This window comes from Rhynchophorus ferrugineus, unplaced genomic scaffold (genome assembly GCF_030347505.1).
Source record: "Rhynchophorus ferrugineus isolate W39M unplaced genomic scaffold, kcgeb_rfMv2 rfM6, whole genome shotgun sequence".
In the NCBI taxonomy this organism is placed as follows: domain Eukaryota; kingdom Metazoa; phylum Arthropoda; class Insecta; order Coleoptera; family Curculionidae; genus Rhynchophorus; species Rhynchophorus ferrugineus.
This window is the reverse complement of record NW_027472585.1, coordinates 26611524-26628753: the sequence shown is the minus strand read 5'-3', so window position 1 is coordinate 26628753 and position 17230 is coordinate 26611524. Positions and strand designations below refer to the sequence as shown.

Below are 17230 nucleotides of genomic sequence, written 5' to 3'. Positions count from 1 at the left end.
TTTCCTATTTGTGTACTGTTTTAAATATTAATATTATAACAATTAAAAAGACAAGTTGTAACAGGTACAAAAAATGTCGTTTTTTTAATTTTAAAGAAACCTTGACATCAGTTACAGCTGATATTCTATTATACAAAATCAGATAGCATGTTTTTCTTTCCGTTTCCGGTTGTGTTTTTATTTATTTTGTTATTTTATTAGGATCTTCTATATAATATGTTTGGTATTCTAGGGCATATAATACCTAATCAAATGTTATTCCAACGTTTACTTTTTTCCGTCAATTTTTATTGTCTTAATACTTTTTATTATCCCCTTGCCATGAGTGGCTCAATTTCTGAAATGTCTGGAAGTTCCATTAGACCTCTTCGTGAGTTATCTTTACGCCATTTAAATACTATATTACGTAACAGTGTATGAAAATGTATTCTACATGCTTCAAAGACCATATTTCATAATTCTAAGCTATCTCTGAATACTTTTCAGACAGTTTCCTCTGAAATAATTGTATTAAATAATGTTAATATTGAAAAAGCTCCTCATTGTGTTTATACATTTCATATATTTGATCTCTTGTAGAGGAAACATCAAACTGATCTTGATTCGTCACCCGCTTCGTACGAGGACCGTTTCTTTTAGGTGAATCCAAGATTACGTTTTTAATTTTTTGAGATATTTTAATGACCGTGCCCGTACTAATATTCAGTTCAGCAAAAACTACTTTCAATAAAAACCTTTGCAACTTAATATTTAACAGTAAAAATGTCTATCTCTCTAACAAATTTTACTGGCAAGAGGGTGCCTCCGTTATCTCTTTCCCGTTTAAAGTAACATTCTTCGCATTTTAACGGCTTCGGCATTTTTAGTCAGAGTAATAATAGGCAGCGATCTGAAATCTATCAAAAAAATAAACCAAGCAAAGGGTTAAAATAACGTTTTTCGGTTTATAACTTGTAGTTGTTATAATTATTTTGAAGAATTTTGCAGACATTTAACAACCGAACGACTTTTGCTCATTCGTTTTGTTCAGCATTTTTTCTCTTTTTAACTGGAATAAAATGGAAACTATTGGAACTATTGGAAAATTACTGGAAAATATTACTGGTCTGATTCTAAAACGAATTTACAAATTGCAGTAGGCAGTACATTAAATATGCTGATGACATATGTTCATTGCTTCTTTGAATAGACTATAATTGCTAGTATTTATTAGAGACGTAATACGGAACGTTGGATATTACACGATATATATATATATATATATATATATATATATATATGTTTTCAGCTGTTGATTGACAGCTATATTATATTTGCTAGGAGAGCTGGATTGCTTAGGATAAAAAGTTATAAATATTGATTTGTTATCTAAATATAACTTCTGGTTTTGCTGGTTTTTGTTAATCATTTGTGTATATAATGTGCGTGTGTATGTATTTGTTATTACTACGTAGGCTGGATGACAATGACACTCCTTACTATTGGTGATCTCTTTTTAAAGGCAAGTTGTTATATTAAAGCTGTTGCCCTTGTAATTTACTGGGTGATTGCCTTTTCAATTGAAGCACTTAAACTTCTCATGCTTATTTTTTGTGCATTTCACGCATCGAAATTATCTGCGATATATGTTTTGTGTATCCGTGGGATTGACACTGTACAGGCTCTATCCAAAATAGCAGTGAAAATTTTATTGTATTTTAAAAGCATATAGAGTGCTGTCTGACAAGTCAACCGAATCAGCCTGTCAAAGTCGTGCAGTTGTCAGACGTATGCTAAGTTCTTCAAAATATTAATAACAATAACTACAGGTTATAAACCATAAAATACAGAATTTTTCCTTTTTAAGTTACAAAAATAGTATTAGTAATTCTGTGGCTATAAACCGGCAAATGTTATCTGAACTAGAGATTTCGAAAAAACATCGATATATATTTTGATAAAAATATATATAATATAAAATATAATATTTTTTTAACCGATATATCGATATTTTTGTAAGCCGATATAAATAAATATAAAATAAATATATTTCTTAAACATTTTAAAAAACTATTTAATTATTTTTAATAAACATTTTAAAGTGGCAGTTAATTTTAAAGGTTTTGTGTATTTTGGTGCTTAATTTTAAATGTGTAGTATGTTTTGTATGATATATCGATATTTTTTAAAATATTGATATAACGAAATATCGATATTTTTCTCGGTGGCCGATACCCATAATCTGAACACTTTGTTTGTTTTTATAAATTTTGTTAAATTTTATGGCTTTGTGTGCCAAAGTTCATTAGTTCCATGGCGATACTCTTTCGATCATCATTTAGTTGTTCCAAAATCGCTTTCAGCTCGGTTGATTTAGTTTCTATAATTCGGGGAAGACCGTCCTTTTCTTTTTCAATCTCTATTTGGTTTTCTTTTATTTGCGCGATTTGATTGGTGTAATATACCTTATGGGTTGAGTTTATTAGTTCATTTAATTCAATGTTTATTTTTTTAATATCAGTTGTATTAGTTTTTGTACTTGATATCGTGGTTTACTTTTAATCACCTTATTTTCTAGATCTTTAAAGCTATTGGACGGTTTATTATTTGCCTTTGTTGTGAGGTCAATATAAAATTTTGACAATGGTTTTCTTGTTGGTTGACCTTAGGTCCATGGAGACTAAAGGGCTATATCCTCCTTTCAGAATAAATTTAGATGATTTTTTAAAAAATTTTAGTCTGAATATGTGATATTATGTGTTTCTCTTGTATAATTCATTAATTAGTGTTTTAAAGTATACAGTATCGAATACTGAATTGTTTTAATATCATATTTATTTATAATCATTTTTAGTGGATCATGTATATGTTTAATTACTCCTACCTTGTAGTCTTATATTTGCATCAATTTATTCTGTAGTCCGCTAGAACTGTTTTTTATTTCTACTGGTTTCTGTAACATGGTCTGTCCTGGCTGGTCCTGGTCCTTTTCAATCTATCTCTCGGAGATTTTTAAGCGTTTTTTGGTTAAAACTGTCATATCTGTCCGTGTTTCTCTCTGAATATGTGTTATTGAAAATTTATCATAACCGATTATGTAAGTGATTGAATTGATTATTTTTTAAATAGTGCTGTATATTTCACGGACTATTCTTTCTGTCTTGGGACAATTATTTATGTTCTTAGAAAGTAAATTGTTTATAGGTCTGTAAAGAGAAAAAACCTAACGTGTTTGACAAAACAAAACACGTACTTGTGTTTGATTTAGGTTAACCATAATACGACGTGTGAATAAAGTGTATATATAACATAATAAATAATATAAAATTAATTAGACAAACAGGGGGATTAAGAGAATAAGTAGTTTATCTATAATTTAAAATGTACAAAAATTCAAGCTCAAAAATAAGATAAGGCTAAAACATTCCGTCCAGGTTGCACATGCTAGCATTTACATTAAAAAAGAGGGACCCACAGTAGTCATCTTTTAGCCAATCAGAAAGCGAGTGTGGAGGATTGATGAGTCAGTGACCAGGGAATGTTTGAATTTCTATTTCAAGAAATATTCAAGGGAATTACGGGAGTCAGCAAGTATGAGCCATTCTATGGAAGATTCGCGTCAAATGTTGGATAAGGCGTTGAATATCGTAAATATTTTAGCGGTTAATATAGAGCCCTGTTCCGGAAGCTTGAACAAGACTGCCTGTTTGTCCACCTCAAGTGCACTAGCAAGCCCATTGCAAGATTTAGTTTGTGAGATGATCAATGTAGATATGCGTTTAGGAAGAGAGGAGAGTTCCCAGAACTTGCACCGAATAAAAGAGTGACAGTGTTCTCTTAGAGAATTAACACAGGGATGTGCTTATAAAGGGGGCAGTGGATGTCCAACGAAAACAATTGAGGTAGTGGTTAAGATGGGCAAAATTCATATTTGTTTAAGGAAGTAGTTTTATAGAGGTTGGAGCGTATTGAAAAATTATACCTGCGCTCTTCTAACCTGGGAACTGAACTGAGTGAAGTGAAATATGTTCATTAGCGACGATAAACGTTAATTTTTTGTTGTTCACTTCATTCCGCTACGACCTTTATATAATATTTTCACACCATGGGCTGTCCTAAGCGCAGGTTCTAATGTGCTGGAATTTTGTTAGAGTTATCAAATATGTATATAATATTGCATAAGCGCTCCTAACTTAGAAATGGGCAGGCCCTAGGCTATTCAATATTGTTTTGTGATGATAAATACAACAATCATAACATATAAATGGTGAGCAATCAATGTTCTGAATTATATATGTGAATTGTTTGATTTCCTTATTGCAGAATGCACCATAACATTTTCTTTGTTTTCGTATGTCGCTAAAACTATAGTATTTACAGTGTTTAATGATCAAAATTTCATGAGATTTAAATCAATATTCATGACGTTAATTTTAAATAAATGTGTTATTGATGACTTGATTATAATTTTCAATATTTTGTTATTTTTTAGTACTGCCTACAATTGTTTTAAGTGATATTAGAAATAATAATTCGCTTAATTAACATTATTATTAGAGAAAGACACATAATAAATATATTCATATATTAAATTTCATGTTTCATGTATTAAAAAATAATGATTTCTACTTGTGTCGAATACAAACAAATTAACCTTAAATAATATACATATCTTGAATAAATTAGTAGCCTTATTCGGTTCTCTTTAACTTAATCATGCTCTTGTGTATTCGCATGAAGGTAAAACTTTTGCAGAAAATTATACACTAGCCACATTACTTACTGAAAACTTATTCGTCTTTAAATTGTAAATGCATTCGTACTGTGTGTCGTGTACATGAGCGAAATGTCCGACAACGAACAATTAATAAAAATTACCAGACTGTTTTTGATTTTAACAGGATTCTGGATAAAACCGCTAAATATCAGACGCCCCTTTAAAATATTGTACTTCTTATACGCCATGATAGTTCGAATTATCATTGTCTTAATTTGGATACTACTTTTCGTCGAACTTGTACGGTTAATAGTGAAGCATTATGATTATAATACGAAAATCATCGTGTCTGCTACAGGGATGTTAGTTAGCTATACTCGAATTGAGATAAAGTTCGCAATTTTTGCTAAAAACAACCTTGGGGATTTATACAGGGTGATTATTCAAAAGGAAAAGGAAATTTGGGAGAGTGATGATGATGAAATCAAAAAATTGTACACGAAGAAGATCAAATTATACAATATTTTTATGGTAATTTTAACGACGAGTACCATATTTGCTGTATTCATGCTTGGTGTCACAGGTGAGCTATGATATATATATTTTTTTCAACATTTATATCTTTCTACTGGTATCTATTTGTTTAATTCATGTGATATTGAATAAATATTATCAAATAAGTTGAGATATAATATAATTTATGATTGTGAATTAATATTGTGGGATTTATGCGAAAGCTCCACTATTCCAGTTTTACAAAACACTAGATAGTTACTTTACATTTTTTGAATTTCTAATTAAAAAAAAATGCTACTGAAAATCATGGAGTAGTACTGAAAGCAATGTTAAACCTATTATAATGGCCATAATAAACCTATTCTAGGAATAATTACGCCATTCAGCTTTTGGTATAATGATTATTAAACACTTAGCTCAATTTAGCTCAACATTTTGCCTAACGTCAAATTTTTCCAGAAGTAAACAGCTTCAAACATTGAATCCAAACCATCAGAAAATCCACATTAAACATTACTTACATAAGGTGCCTCAGTATAACCTTTTGTTTGTATAAATTAGTTATATAACAATACGCTCTGAGTTCCAAAAACATGTCTGAATTTACCACAAAGCACTCTAAACTACCTTAGGATTCGTAATAATCTTCTTTAGAGGCACTCATCGGTCTTGCCTTCCTCGACGCGTTTAGAGTGTTTATCCTTTTTATCCTTCTTTTGTTTGTGTCCTTCCATCCTTTGTTATATTTCTTCTCATCCTTTCTTAGCCGTTTCTGATAGTTCAATAAAATATTAAAAAAAATAATTGAACCGACTTGAAAAAATAAATAAGGAACCCACTAAAAAGTAAAAAATAATCAAACTTTTTTTTTAATTCGTTTTGATAACTAAATTAAAATAAACAAAACCTTATTTAACCCATCTACTACTCGTCTTTTATATTCTGCTATAGATACAATTTAGCTTAATACCCACCTAAACCTATTTATCTATTTATAATATTATTTTAAGTACTACCAACTGATCACTTTGAAGTCGGTACGAGTAACAAATTAAATTTGTTTTGTTCGTAACTTAATTTTGGGTTTTTATATTTTATTCTTCTCTTTTTAGTATTAGACAGTGTTAGATATTTAATTAATAAATTACGCGTTTATTTTATTAAGAATTACAATGAGTATGCCAAGGAACGGTGCTGCTTTTATGATGAAAAATAGGAATAAAGAAACAATGAAAATAAGTAATGCTTCAGGCTCCTTGGTCCGCTACCTAGCCTAGGTCATTTGATAAATATTCTAGCCAAACTAGAACAACAAAAAGTTGCTACCCCCGCCGGGAATCTCTAACCTCTATACCATAGAGGCAATTACCTGCAATGTTTATACAGCTTTCCATACGATATAGTTTCTGCTTAAAAAGCAAACTGAACGGCTTTTGCAATGAACGACTTTGGTAAGCAAACTCGTACTAAAAACCCCTCAAAAACCGCTGAAGGTTATAATGGTCCGGTCCTTACTTTCGTTATCGCCTTACTTAAATACTTCAAATTATAAAATTAGTTGTCTGTACGTCTCCATAATATTAAGAAATATCCTCTAATTCCTAATCGTTGAGGAGTTGTGTCTTCCGTCACATCAGCTCAACAATAATATTATACACAAATATCTGATTATTTCAGATAAAAAATATGTGAAAACATTGTACCTGCCTTTGAAATTTGTGGGTTTCCCTCGATTTCCCTAGATTCTAGCATCAGATACTGACTTGGTTCCAATGGAAGCGCACTCTTTCAAATAAAATAATAATTGTGAAAATCGGTCCACAATTGACGAAGAAATCGGTGAACATACATAAAAAAATATACAGTCGCACATAGAACCTCCTTCTTTTTTGAAGTAGGTTAAATAATGTTGTCTTGTTCTCAATCTCTATCTGTATCTATGTGTGTCATATCTTTTATCACTTTTAGAATCCGGCATCGATGTTCTTCTACGTTTCGACGGTGGACCAGCGTTCGATTTCAGTGTAACATTTCGATGTAGTGGTCACTACCATCTCCACGACAGTTCTTTGGCTTCTTTGGTTACGATACATTTTGTCATACGTATATCTGTCACAAAATTCATGAACTCGTCAGCAGATCCATATTCTTTAAAAAAATTCAGTCAGCTTATTTTCCGCCCTTATTTTATACTGTATTTTCTTTCTACGACTATACCCATATTTTTTCGTATGAGTTGCTACATAAGTTGCTGTTCCAGTAGCCTGATTTTAAAGTTAAATCCCATTTTAGTCTTAGAAGTAAAATGCATACCATCGGGTGTTTATATATGTAATCTTCTTGACGGATTTTGGCATGCTTCAGGTAAAAGCTTCAAAGCTTTCAAACGAAAGATAATGCTGATTACACCCAACAGTTTATTTAAGTTTACCTAAAATATAATAAAAGCCAGAGATGTAAACAAAAACAGAATAAATTGTAGGTATCGAGAAGTTATACATACTCTAGATTCCAATGATGGCAATTCCCCAGCATTACCAACCATTACATGTATTTTCATCATCGATATATATTGATGAAAATGTCAAGCAACTGTCAAACAACCTAACCTAATTATTAAATTCGATATTTTTGAAATTTCTATACTTATTGGATGAAAACCTAGCACACACTTTTAAAGTACTTTCTGGGAGCTTGCCAATAAGAGTGGATCTTCTATGATAATTTGAAGATTTGATTCTAAGGTGTCAAATTCGACTTCCATATCGACACCGAAATGAAATATTCATGGCCATAAATTTCTTTGGAATATATGGTTGGAATCAGAAAGGTGTAGTGGATTATCAGCTGTTTAAACTGAATTAAACCGTCACTGAAGATGTCTACTAATGCCATTTGAACATATTGAGCGATGTGTTGCCAGGCTGACAGACGCCAAAGTTATCCTGTTGTCTGAGAAAACTGACTAGATATAGCACCTTCTGATTACCACTTGTTCAGATGGATGCACTATGGATTGGCTGACATACAGTCTTGAAATGATGAAGTGTGAAAATGGGCCGCTGCCAAACCAGCGTCATTTTTCGACATGATATGTTGCCAGAAAGATGAGAAAAGATCGTAGAGAATGATATTTATGTGAAATGTATATATGTTGTATTATTTTTAAAGTGAAAAAAAAATGATTATAATACATTGAAGCACGTAAAAACGTAACACTGTTTATTGATATGCTGAAAAATTGCCTTGTCATCTTTTCCGGAATTTCTGACTATTGTTCTATCAAATTCATCAATCAGCTAGTCAAATAATTATTTTCATTGTTCTCTTTTCGTTTATAATTTTTGGACGGTTTTCTATCGCTAATGGGTTAACTTGACAATTTAAATAATTGTTAAAGTGTGTAACATTACCGGTGAACTTGAGTTGTCAAGTCTCGGAGTCTTTCCTTTACATACCAGTTTTAATTCATTTAGAGCTTGACTTTAACTAATTACTAATTAGTAGTATTGTTTTCATGTTCAAATAGTAAGTTCATGTAAATACTGAAGTATTTGATAAAATATAAATTATTGTTGTTTTATTTTTATCCTAATAAAATGTACTGAAATAGACATCTAATAGCAATTGTTTTGTGAAGATCTATATATTGAAGGGAATTAATAAAATTCAAAACATAATAAAAGAGAAATATCCCAACAAATCCATTCGTTGGCTTTCGTTGGCCCGGTCTGTATGCAGCATAAGAAAATTAAAGGACTATAGAAATTTGGACAAAAACCAGTATAATTCAGAGATGACAGTAAAATAACCTCAGCATGCATGTTGATTGGCCAGAACTGTTCATACGCATTAATTCTACGCTAGTTTAATAGGTTTCAAAGCCACATGTTATTTTTACGAGAGTTGTGGTTAGAAAGTAATTTTTAGGTGAATTTTATTTTTACAAAATTGTGTTGAAGTAATAATTCCTTTAATTTATTATTTAATAGAGACAATGAACAGTAGACAATGCGAAAATAAGGGTATAAGGTATTAATTAATAGTTAAATGTTATACTTTTGTAACATTAATGTTATAAATTGTTATAGAGTACAGGGATATTTATGTTAAATAATATGAAAATTGAATTTGTTTGAAGATTATAATAAAGTTAATAATTAAATGGACATATTTGTACACTTATATATTTTTATACCTTTCTAGTTTTGCAGATATTTCAAAAGATTAATAAGAAAATAAATGCTTAAATGAAATGTCATGCAATTTTAGGATAGTGTAAATATAAGATGTAGTTAATAGAAAGTACGAAATAAATTGATAACATAAGATTAGAAGTTTTGAAATTTATTATTTATTTCATTTTATATACCTTTGCGGACTAATAATTTATCGTATAAAAAATGTTATTGCAATAAAATGAATAAAATAACCAAAAAAAGTAATTTAAGTAAGATACACACACGAACAATATATATACAATATTTATTTTAACATAATATATTTTAACACGTTTTTTATCGTTTTATCGCGACTTTAACTTCAAATTTGTCTAAATGTTGCAAAACCGTATGGATTATGTACTTATCTTTTGCGAGTATTTTAATAGTTATTAACATTTGGTCGTTCATTATCCAGAAGATCAACAGTTCTCCAACTATTATCCTAGTATCCTTTTGCCATTTTGCCAAGGACTCTAGTGCCATATTTGTGTTGATTCCCGCGTTTTCTTGATGGCAATGAGCCTACTTTTTTATTTTGTCCTTATCATATAAGTAATACTGAAAAAATAATATACTCATAAAGTAATTGTTCATACAGTAGTAGTAGTAGCACATGCTTGTAGAGATAATTTAAAAATTCAACTTCGTCAGCCCTTGTATTTTTGTAACATCCACCAGCTGCATAAATTTAGTTTCGTCGGTTTCATTAAAAATTTCTTCTTTAATTTGCACTCTAAGTTCCAGATTTTGTATTTTTCATTATAACATGTCATAAACATAAGAGCCTTTGTGGCCACGTTCCCATAACTTTTATCTAGCTTAAACTACAATTTAACTAAAACATAACATTCTACTTATTCCTTATACACTTATTTTCGCATTGTTTGTCGTTAATTTTGGGTATTGAATAATAAATAGTTACCTTAACAATCTTTCGTAAAAATAAAATTAACCAAAAATTACTTCCTAACTACAACTCTTGTAAACAACAACTTTTTTAATAATGTTTGTAATAACGTAATAATGTAATCTTTAAGTAGGCTGTGAAATCTGCCAAGTTAGTTTAGAATAAATGCGTATGAGCAGTTCTGGCCAGTCAACACGCACGTTCGAGTTCTTTTACTATCGTCTGTAATTCAGGACCACCAAAGGCACACTGGCAGACGATACCCATAAATCAATTTTACTATAACTTTAGGCCACAAAATAGACGGACTTAGAATGCGATCCCTTTGTAACTAAATAAAATTGTAACTGAATTATGCTCGGCCAAGTCACCAGAGGTCGCGCAAAGCGTGTTTATTTAGTATAGGGGGCATTAACAAATTATATTAAAATGTATTAATATTACAGGGGGAAAATAAAAAATAGAATTTTAAATAAAAATGTTATTTATACACTAGTTAACATTTATTTAAAATATTTTCTAAATACATAAAAAAATCTATTATGACAACTGGTAACATTTTTAAATTGCACATTATTATTGCCTTAAATATTATATAATATAAAACTATAAATTAAAAAATATGTTGTCCAAAACATACTTGCAAATAGAATGTTTAATTGTATTTAATTATATTAAAGATAGTAATTACGTGTTGCATTTTTGATTACGAAACCTCCTTTTCATTTTTATGTATTTTTATAGGTACTTAATTGGGCCTTATCCATATGATATGTAGCCATGCAAAATTTTTCATTTTTTCCTTTTGCAATCCTATTAAATTTTTTGATCCACCAGAACAAACAACATATTCCTCTATTTGAATATAACCTATATAGTTATTCAATATAACACATAATATCATTTCAACTATGGAAGCATCCCAATTTCGAAAAAAATTGTATTAATTTTTTACACTATATAGGTTGCAACTAAGAACTGCATCTTTGTTAAGCAATGGTCTACCACATTTGGGTTATAGTCTTCTGGTCTAAAATGTAAAGAACACAGACCCTTCTATGTGTAGATAAATACTCATGAGACAATCCGTTAAGTTTGTCATTGTTTACCTCATTAAACCATTCCTCACTTAAAACAGAACTTTTGGGAAAACGATGCATTCTGTTAGAATCTTCACATACTGGAACATAACACTTTTTTTAGTTTTCAGATTTAAATGAATCCTTTTACAGGATCTTCTGAAAAAATTAAATGATAAAAAGTCGCTGATTCCCAAAAAAATCGTAAAAATCGTATTACAAGAACTTAAGTAGAGAATATACGGAGGTAATAATTTCTTCCTAAAAACTAAAAAATTAAGTTTTAAATAAAAAAATTGAATAAACACTACACCCAATATTTTATAAAGCTGATATTTTAAAACAAAATAAACAGATCTGTAATATAATGTGATCTTTTTATCAGCGGCTCTCTAGCGGCTTGGCAGTACACTGAAATCATTGTTACAGGTATGCCCATTTAAGCATTCTATATTTCAATGTTTTGTGCTTTAAGCTGTCCAGACATGACAACGATCATGTTCATCTCTTTGGTCGTTTCTTTAGAAGAGATGTGTTATATGCCGTGGCTGATAAAATGGTGCCTTTATGTCAAACAATATATGAAATGATTGTCAGACTGTCAGATTTCATTTATATCAAAAGAGGATTGGGATAATAGCGTAGTACATGCTAGCGGTTTTGCTTTAAATACTATAATACAGCTTTCATAAATTTATTTACTTATTATTATTATATATTATTAATATAATTGATAATATCTATTTTGTAGGGATAATTGGTAATAATAAACTAATTAAATACAACAGACTCCACAATGAGACTCTTGAAACCCATTTCTTATTTCAATTTTACTTTCCCGCCAATAAGTTGGATCATTTGATTTGGTATTATACAATTACGTCTCTTTTTGGATGGTGTTCCTTCTTGTACAGCATTGCCAGTCATATGCTATACTACAGTCTTTTGATGTTTTCGGCAATTCAACTATTTTTATTTCGCATGAAAGCGATGAAAGCAGTTAAGGTAACAAGAAGTCCAGAAGAAAACAATAGAGCGATAAAGGAATTAATTGGCGAACATGTTACCATCATCAGGTTAGGCCATTTAATCAAATCTAAGCCCGTTTTGATTATTTTTGTTTCAGGTTTATCGCTTGTTTGAATGACAGAGCTTCGAGTATTTTTATGATTGAATATTTTTTGAGTTCACTGGATATTGCTTCGGCTGTAGCAAGTTTTTCAAAGGTAATGCTTTTATGTTTTTGTATAGGTGTTTTAATTTTTTAATTTACATAATTTCATGTTTAAAGGATACTTTTCAGATAAAAATTGGGTGTGGCATTTAATAATAATTTTTTTAAGTTCATTTGTTCTTGGTGTACACTGGTTTTTATCAGACTGTTGAATAAATTGTTGACTGTGAAACAGACAATTCATTGCTATTTTACAGTATTAGTATTCTTGTTAACAGTTGTTATATTGTTGTATTGTTTGCCATTAATATGTTATTTTTATCAACCAAAAATATTTTACATTATACAGAGATTAAAATGTTTGTAAAAATATATATTTTTAAGGAACATGAAAATTCATACCAACATAGTAAAAGTGTTTGCTGAAAGTGTTTTGTTAAATTTTAGAACTTCAAAAGTTGTAGACATTATTGTATGGGGTGAATTTTTATTGATGTATAAATGTAAACAATCATTAAATAACCTAATCTAACTGTTAGTTTGGATGCTTGTGACATTTCAATTCAGTTGTCCTTTTATTATTATTGAGTTATTTAGTGTAGACAGAAGCTAATTATGGAACACTTAAAATTGCCTTTATGAAATCCATTATCTCTGTTGTTTGATTAGTAGAAATCTGCTGAAGGAACGTTTGGCGGTGCTGGTATATGTAAAAAATGGCTATATTGATGGGATGGAATTTTTTGTGGCGTATTGTGACTGCCGCTGAAAGGCGGATTTACTACAACAATTCTAATAACAAAAAATTATCGGCTAGTCCAGGCGAATCATCCACATCGACAACAAAGCTAAACATTCACAGCCATAAGGTTTTGCTGTGCCTATGGTTGGATCAGCAAGTTGTAGTTTATTAAAATCGAATGAAACTGTGATATTAATATTGTTCTTTTGAATTATTCAATATTGAACAGACGCAATGTAATCCTTTCCCACCAAACCAAACCAATGCACGATGATAAATTGTTACAGCTCTAATGGAAAGTTTTGTCGCACTTAGTATATTTACTAAACATAGCGCCTTACTGAGTACCATATTTTCAGATTGAAGTATTCGGTAAACACAGTTTCGAGATGCTGAAGAATAGCAAAAATGAATCGATAATTGGATTGCTGCCAAACCAACATCATTTTTTCGATACAGTATTTCGAAATTTTTATAAAAAATGATGAAAATTATATTGATTAATTTCGATTATAATCGGTTAAAGGTTCTGAACATGTTACAATAGAGTAGCTTTGTTGGGAAAGTTTTTGTCTAGCAAACTAAAGATCGTGATATCTATTTGAAGGCTTCAGCTTTCCTGTAGTACATGAAAGTGTAATACCTACATGAAAGTGTAATACCTGTGAGTACATGAAATATAAACAAATTTACATTTTTCCTTTAATATATTTTTCTCTTTTCAAAGTTTTGCGGATTTATATGTTTTACTTTCTCATATCAATGCATACAGAGAGTTTTGTTTTTAAACTGTCAATAGAAATTTCGTACATAATACTAAAATTTATAGTATTTTAGTGTATGGATGCTGTAGTGTTTTATTATCATGAATACATCCACCGTTTCAAGTACAACATATTTTTTAATAATAATCATAATCACATTTTATCACAAATAACACCTGTTTTTGCTTATAATTACTTGTCGAAGATCAATTCTAAATAGGATATATTGTTCTAACATATACTGACAGATATATTTTTCAAGAGAAGATAAATTAACACATTTTGTAGAGGTTCGACGGCATAACATGTTTTAAATAAATAATGTATGTATGTAATATTGTTATTTGTTTATTTTATATTGATATCGGTAACGCTATCTCACCTGCATTTTGAAGTTTATTTCTGTTGTTATCGCTTCGCTTGAGCGTGTCAGGAAAGGTTTCTAATAATATTTATGGTTGCTTTTACAGGTATTTTTGTGGTTTGAAACATATTCTATCATCAAGTTTACAATGTTGTTGAGTACAATTAAATGAACATTTTCCTCTACCCTGTTTTCCAAAAAAGTTTCCATTTTTGTATAAAAATTTAATAATTTTAACGCGAATTAATGAATGTAATGAAGAATGGCCATGGTAAATTTACAATATCATTTGTGCTTTATTCATAAAAGATGATTCAGAAAGATTAACTTGATGAATCATTTATTGTTATAGTAATAATAATAACAAGTCTAAATCAAATCAATTAATAGACGTATCTGTGACTGTACCTGGGTTTTCTGACTCCCAAATGCTATAATTCTGTTTAACATAATTTTCAAAACAAAATTTTGAAGACTGAACGTTCGAATATGCTTTTTAAAAATTATGTAACAATTCTAACATTACTGTCAATATTATGTACATCGTGTTGTTAATATAATATGTTGAAATACGTCGTAAATAATGTGACAGCAGGACAGGTAGTACAGTTTTTAATTTGTTTTAGTTAAATGGTGCAGAATTAGGATGGAGCTTAGCCTTTATTACAGTTCTAGTAATCCAAATAACTACATTAACTTGGAATGCCAACGAGATTAAAGAACAGGTAATAATAGTAATAACCAAAAATCTGTTTAATTAGTCCAAAATGAAATACATTAAATTACAATGAAATAAAATTTTGGCATTACTTATTTATACAAATTAATCACTTCTATTGTCGAGTTATTCTTGTTACTGTTCTCTGATTTGAATAGGTATTTTTTTTCTAATTTTTTGGTGAAGAACTTCTGTGGTTCCTTTTTGGGAAACTGAATCAAGTGGTCATAGGCTTCTTTTGAAGTCAGCTTGATACTACTAAGAGGTATATAAGAGTAATATACGGTGGATGCATCAACATATCGCAACCAAGTTCTTACAATTATTGACGGGATATTGAAGAGATGAAATCATAGTCATTATGACAACAATTTTCCTATTATTAAATTTAGATCGTTTTCTTTGAAATCACTTGACTAATTAGAAAAATTATAGTTTACAGTAGATAATATCATTCCAGTCCTCTAAGTTATATTCTGATGTCATTCATTGGCTCATTATCCCTAATTCATGATCTTTGGCATGTTCGAAATGACTCGAGTTCGTTGTGTTGCAGATGCTCGCGATGAGCAAGTTCGACACATGGTCTGATTTTTATGTTTAGCTTTGTGTAAAAGGTTTAAAAATTTTGTAGTCAGTGTTAGTGTGGCTCTATTCTAATATCGTCATTGCTGATGTACTGCTGCTAATGTCTTGCTGCCTTTTATGTATTTTCGACTTCATAAGCTTTTTAAATGAATTTTAAAATTGACGAAAATGAAAGAGAGCGATTTTTGTGCATCAGATTTTAATAAAGTATATTTCACATTACGCATATTTTTCATCATATTATGCATATTTTTTAAAGTTTTCCCAGTATTTTGATTGTTATAATATTATATTGTTTTTATTGTATAATTAATTTTATTCAGTTGCAAACCTAAGCAGCAATTCAATCACTGCATCAATTTTAATGTTCCATCTACTGGAAGAATGCCACTTTCTGTAGGCCAAATTAGACAAGGACTATTGAGACGCTAGACTATTGATATACTATTATGAAAAGAGTTTGTTACATAAAATATTTTTTCTTTAGAGTCTTTCGATTGCTGAGGGAATGTTTAATAGTGACTGGTATCTGCTAAATAAAGAAGGTCGACAGATGGTACAAATTATAATACTGAGAGCGCAAAAACCATTGGTTGTTACAATAGGACCATTTGGTCCAATGACTACACATTCCGCATTAGTGGTAAGATGAAGATGTAACCTTATATTCATTACTTTTAAAATGCTAAAATCAATCATTATTTTTAGACTTTTAAAGCTGCTTATTCTTATGTGAATTTGATGAAGTAAATACTCTGATACAATTTATTAAAATGTTAAAATGGCGACCATCCTAGCAATTTCAATTAGTGCTGTTTAATTATTATGCTTATTATATTTCGCTGTCTTACAATATGTAATAATTTGCGATATTTTGCTTACAAATATTCTGTTGATGCCGCATTTTTGATATTTACTTATATATCAAATAAAAGAAGACAACCAAAAACATTGTTTTATTTTATGATCAGCACGAGTAATAATTATTAAGATAGTTTAAATCATTATATATCACATGATATTAGACATTCTGTTTATGTATTAAAACAAGAACGAAGTACAAACATGGATGAGAAAAAAAGTATATAGCACTTCACATTTATTTATGGTAATACCATCAACTTAATAGGATATCTTAAAGTTCTACCTTTTTGTTTTATTATATTGATAACAAATTCCTTAGATTTCTATGTTAAAATACTAGTAACTTTTTACTTTTACTTTTTATTATTTGCTTCATTTTTGAAAGGAAATTGCTAAAATTATTGTAATGTGATTGACATGGCAAAATCTAGGAATAATATAGAAAATAAGGAGCCTAAAAACCTACATACAGTAAAATAAAATATACACATGAGCTACTACCTTGCCTCCATAAAATGAATCTCATCCTGTTAACCTATTGAGTTAATTGTAACGGAATGTAAATATAAACTGCATTTAATTTCTTTTTTTTGTT

At 29.7% G+C, this 17230-nt stretch overlaps 1 protein-coding gene across 1 annotated transcript; it reads left to right on the top strand.

Annotated features, from left to right (window-relative positions):
- Positions 1 to 4791: 4791 nt before the first annotated feature.
- Positions 4792 to 16706, top strand: LOC143197852 (odorant receptor 67c). Its single transcript, XM_076406609.1, has 6 exons — positions 4792 to 5279; positions 12173 to 12497; positions 12548 to 12647; positions 15092 to 15190; positions 16259 to 16414; positions 16480 to 16706. Exons 1-6 carry the CDS (start codon positions 4817 to 4819, stop codon positions 16519 to 16521), a joined length of 1185 nt encoding a protein of 394 aa, XP_076262724.1. The 5' UTR covers positions 4792 to 4816; the 3' UTR covers positions 16522 to 16706.
- Positions 16707 to 17230: the final 524 nt, after the last annotated feature.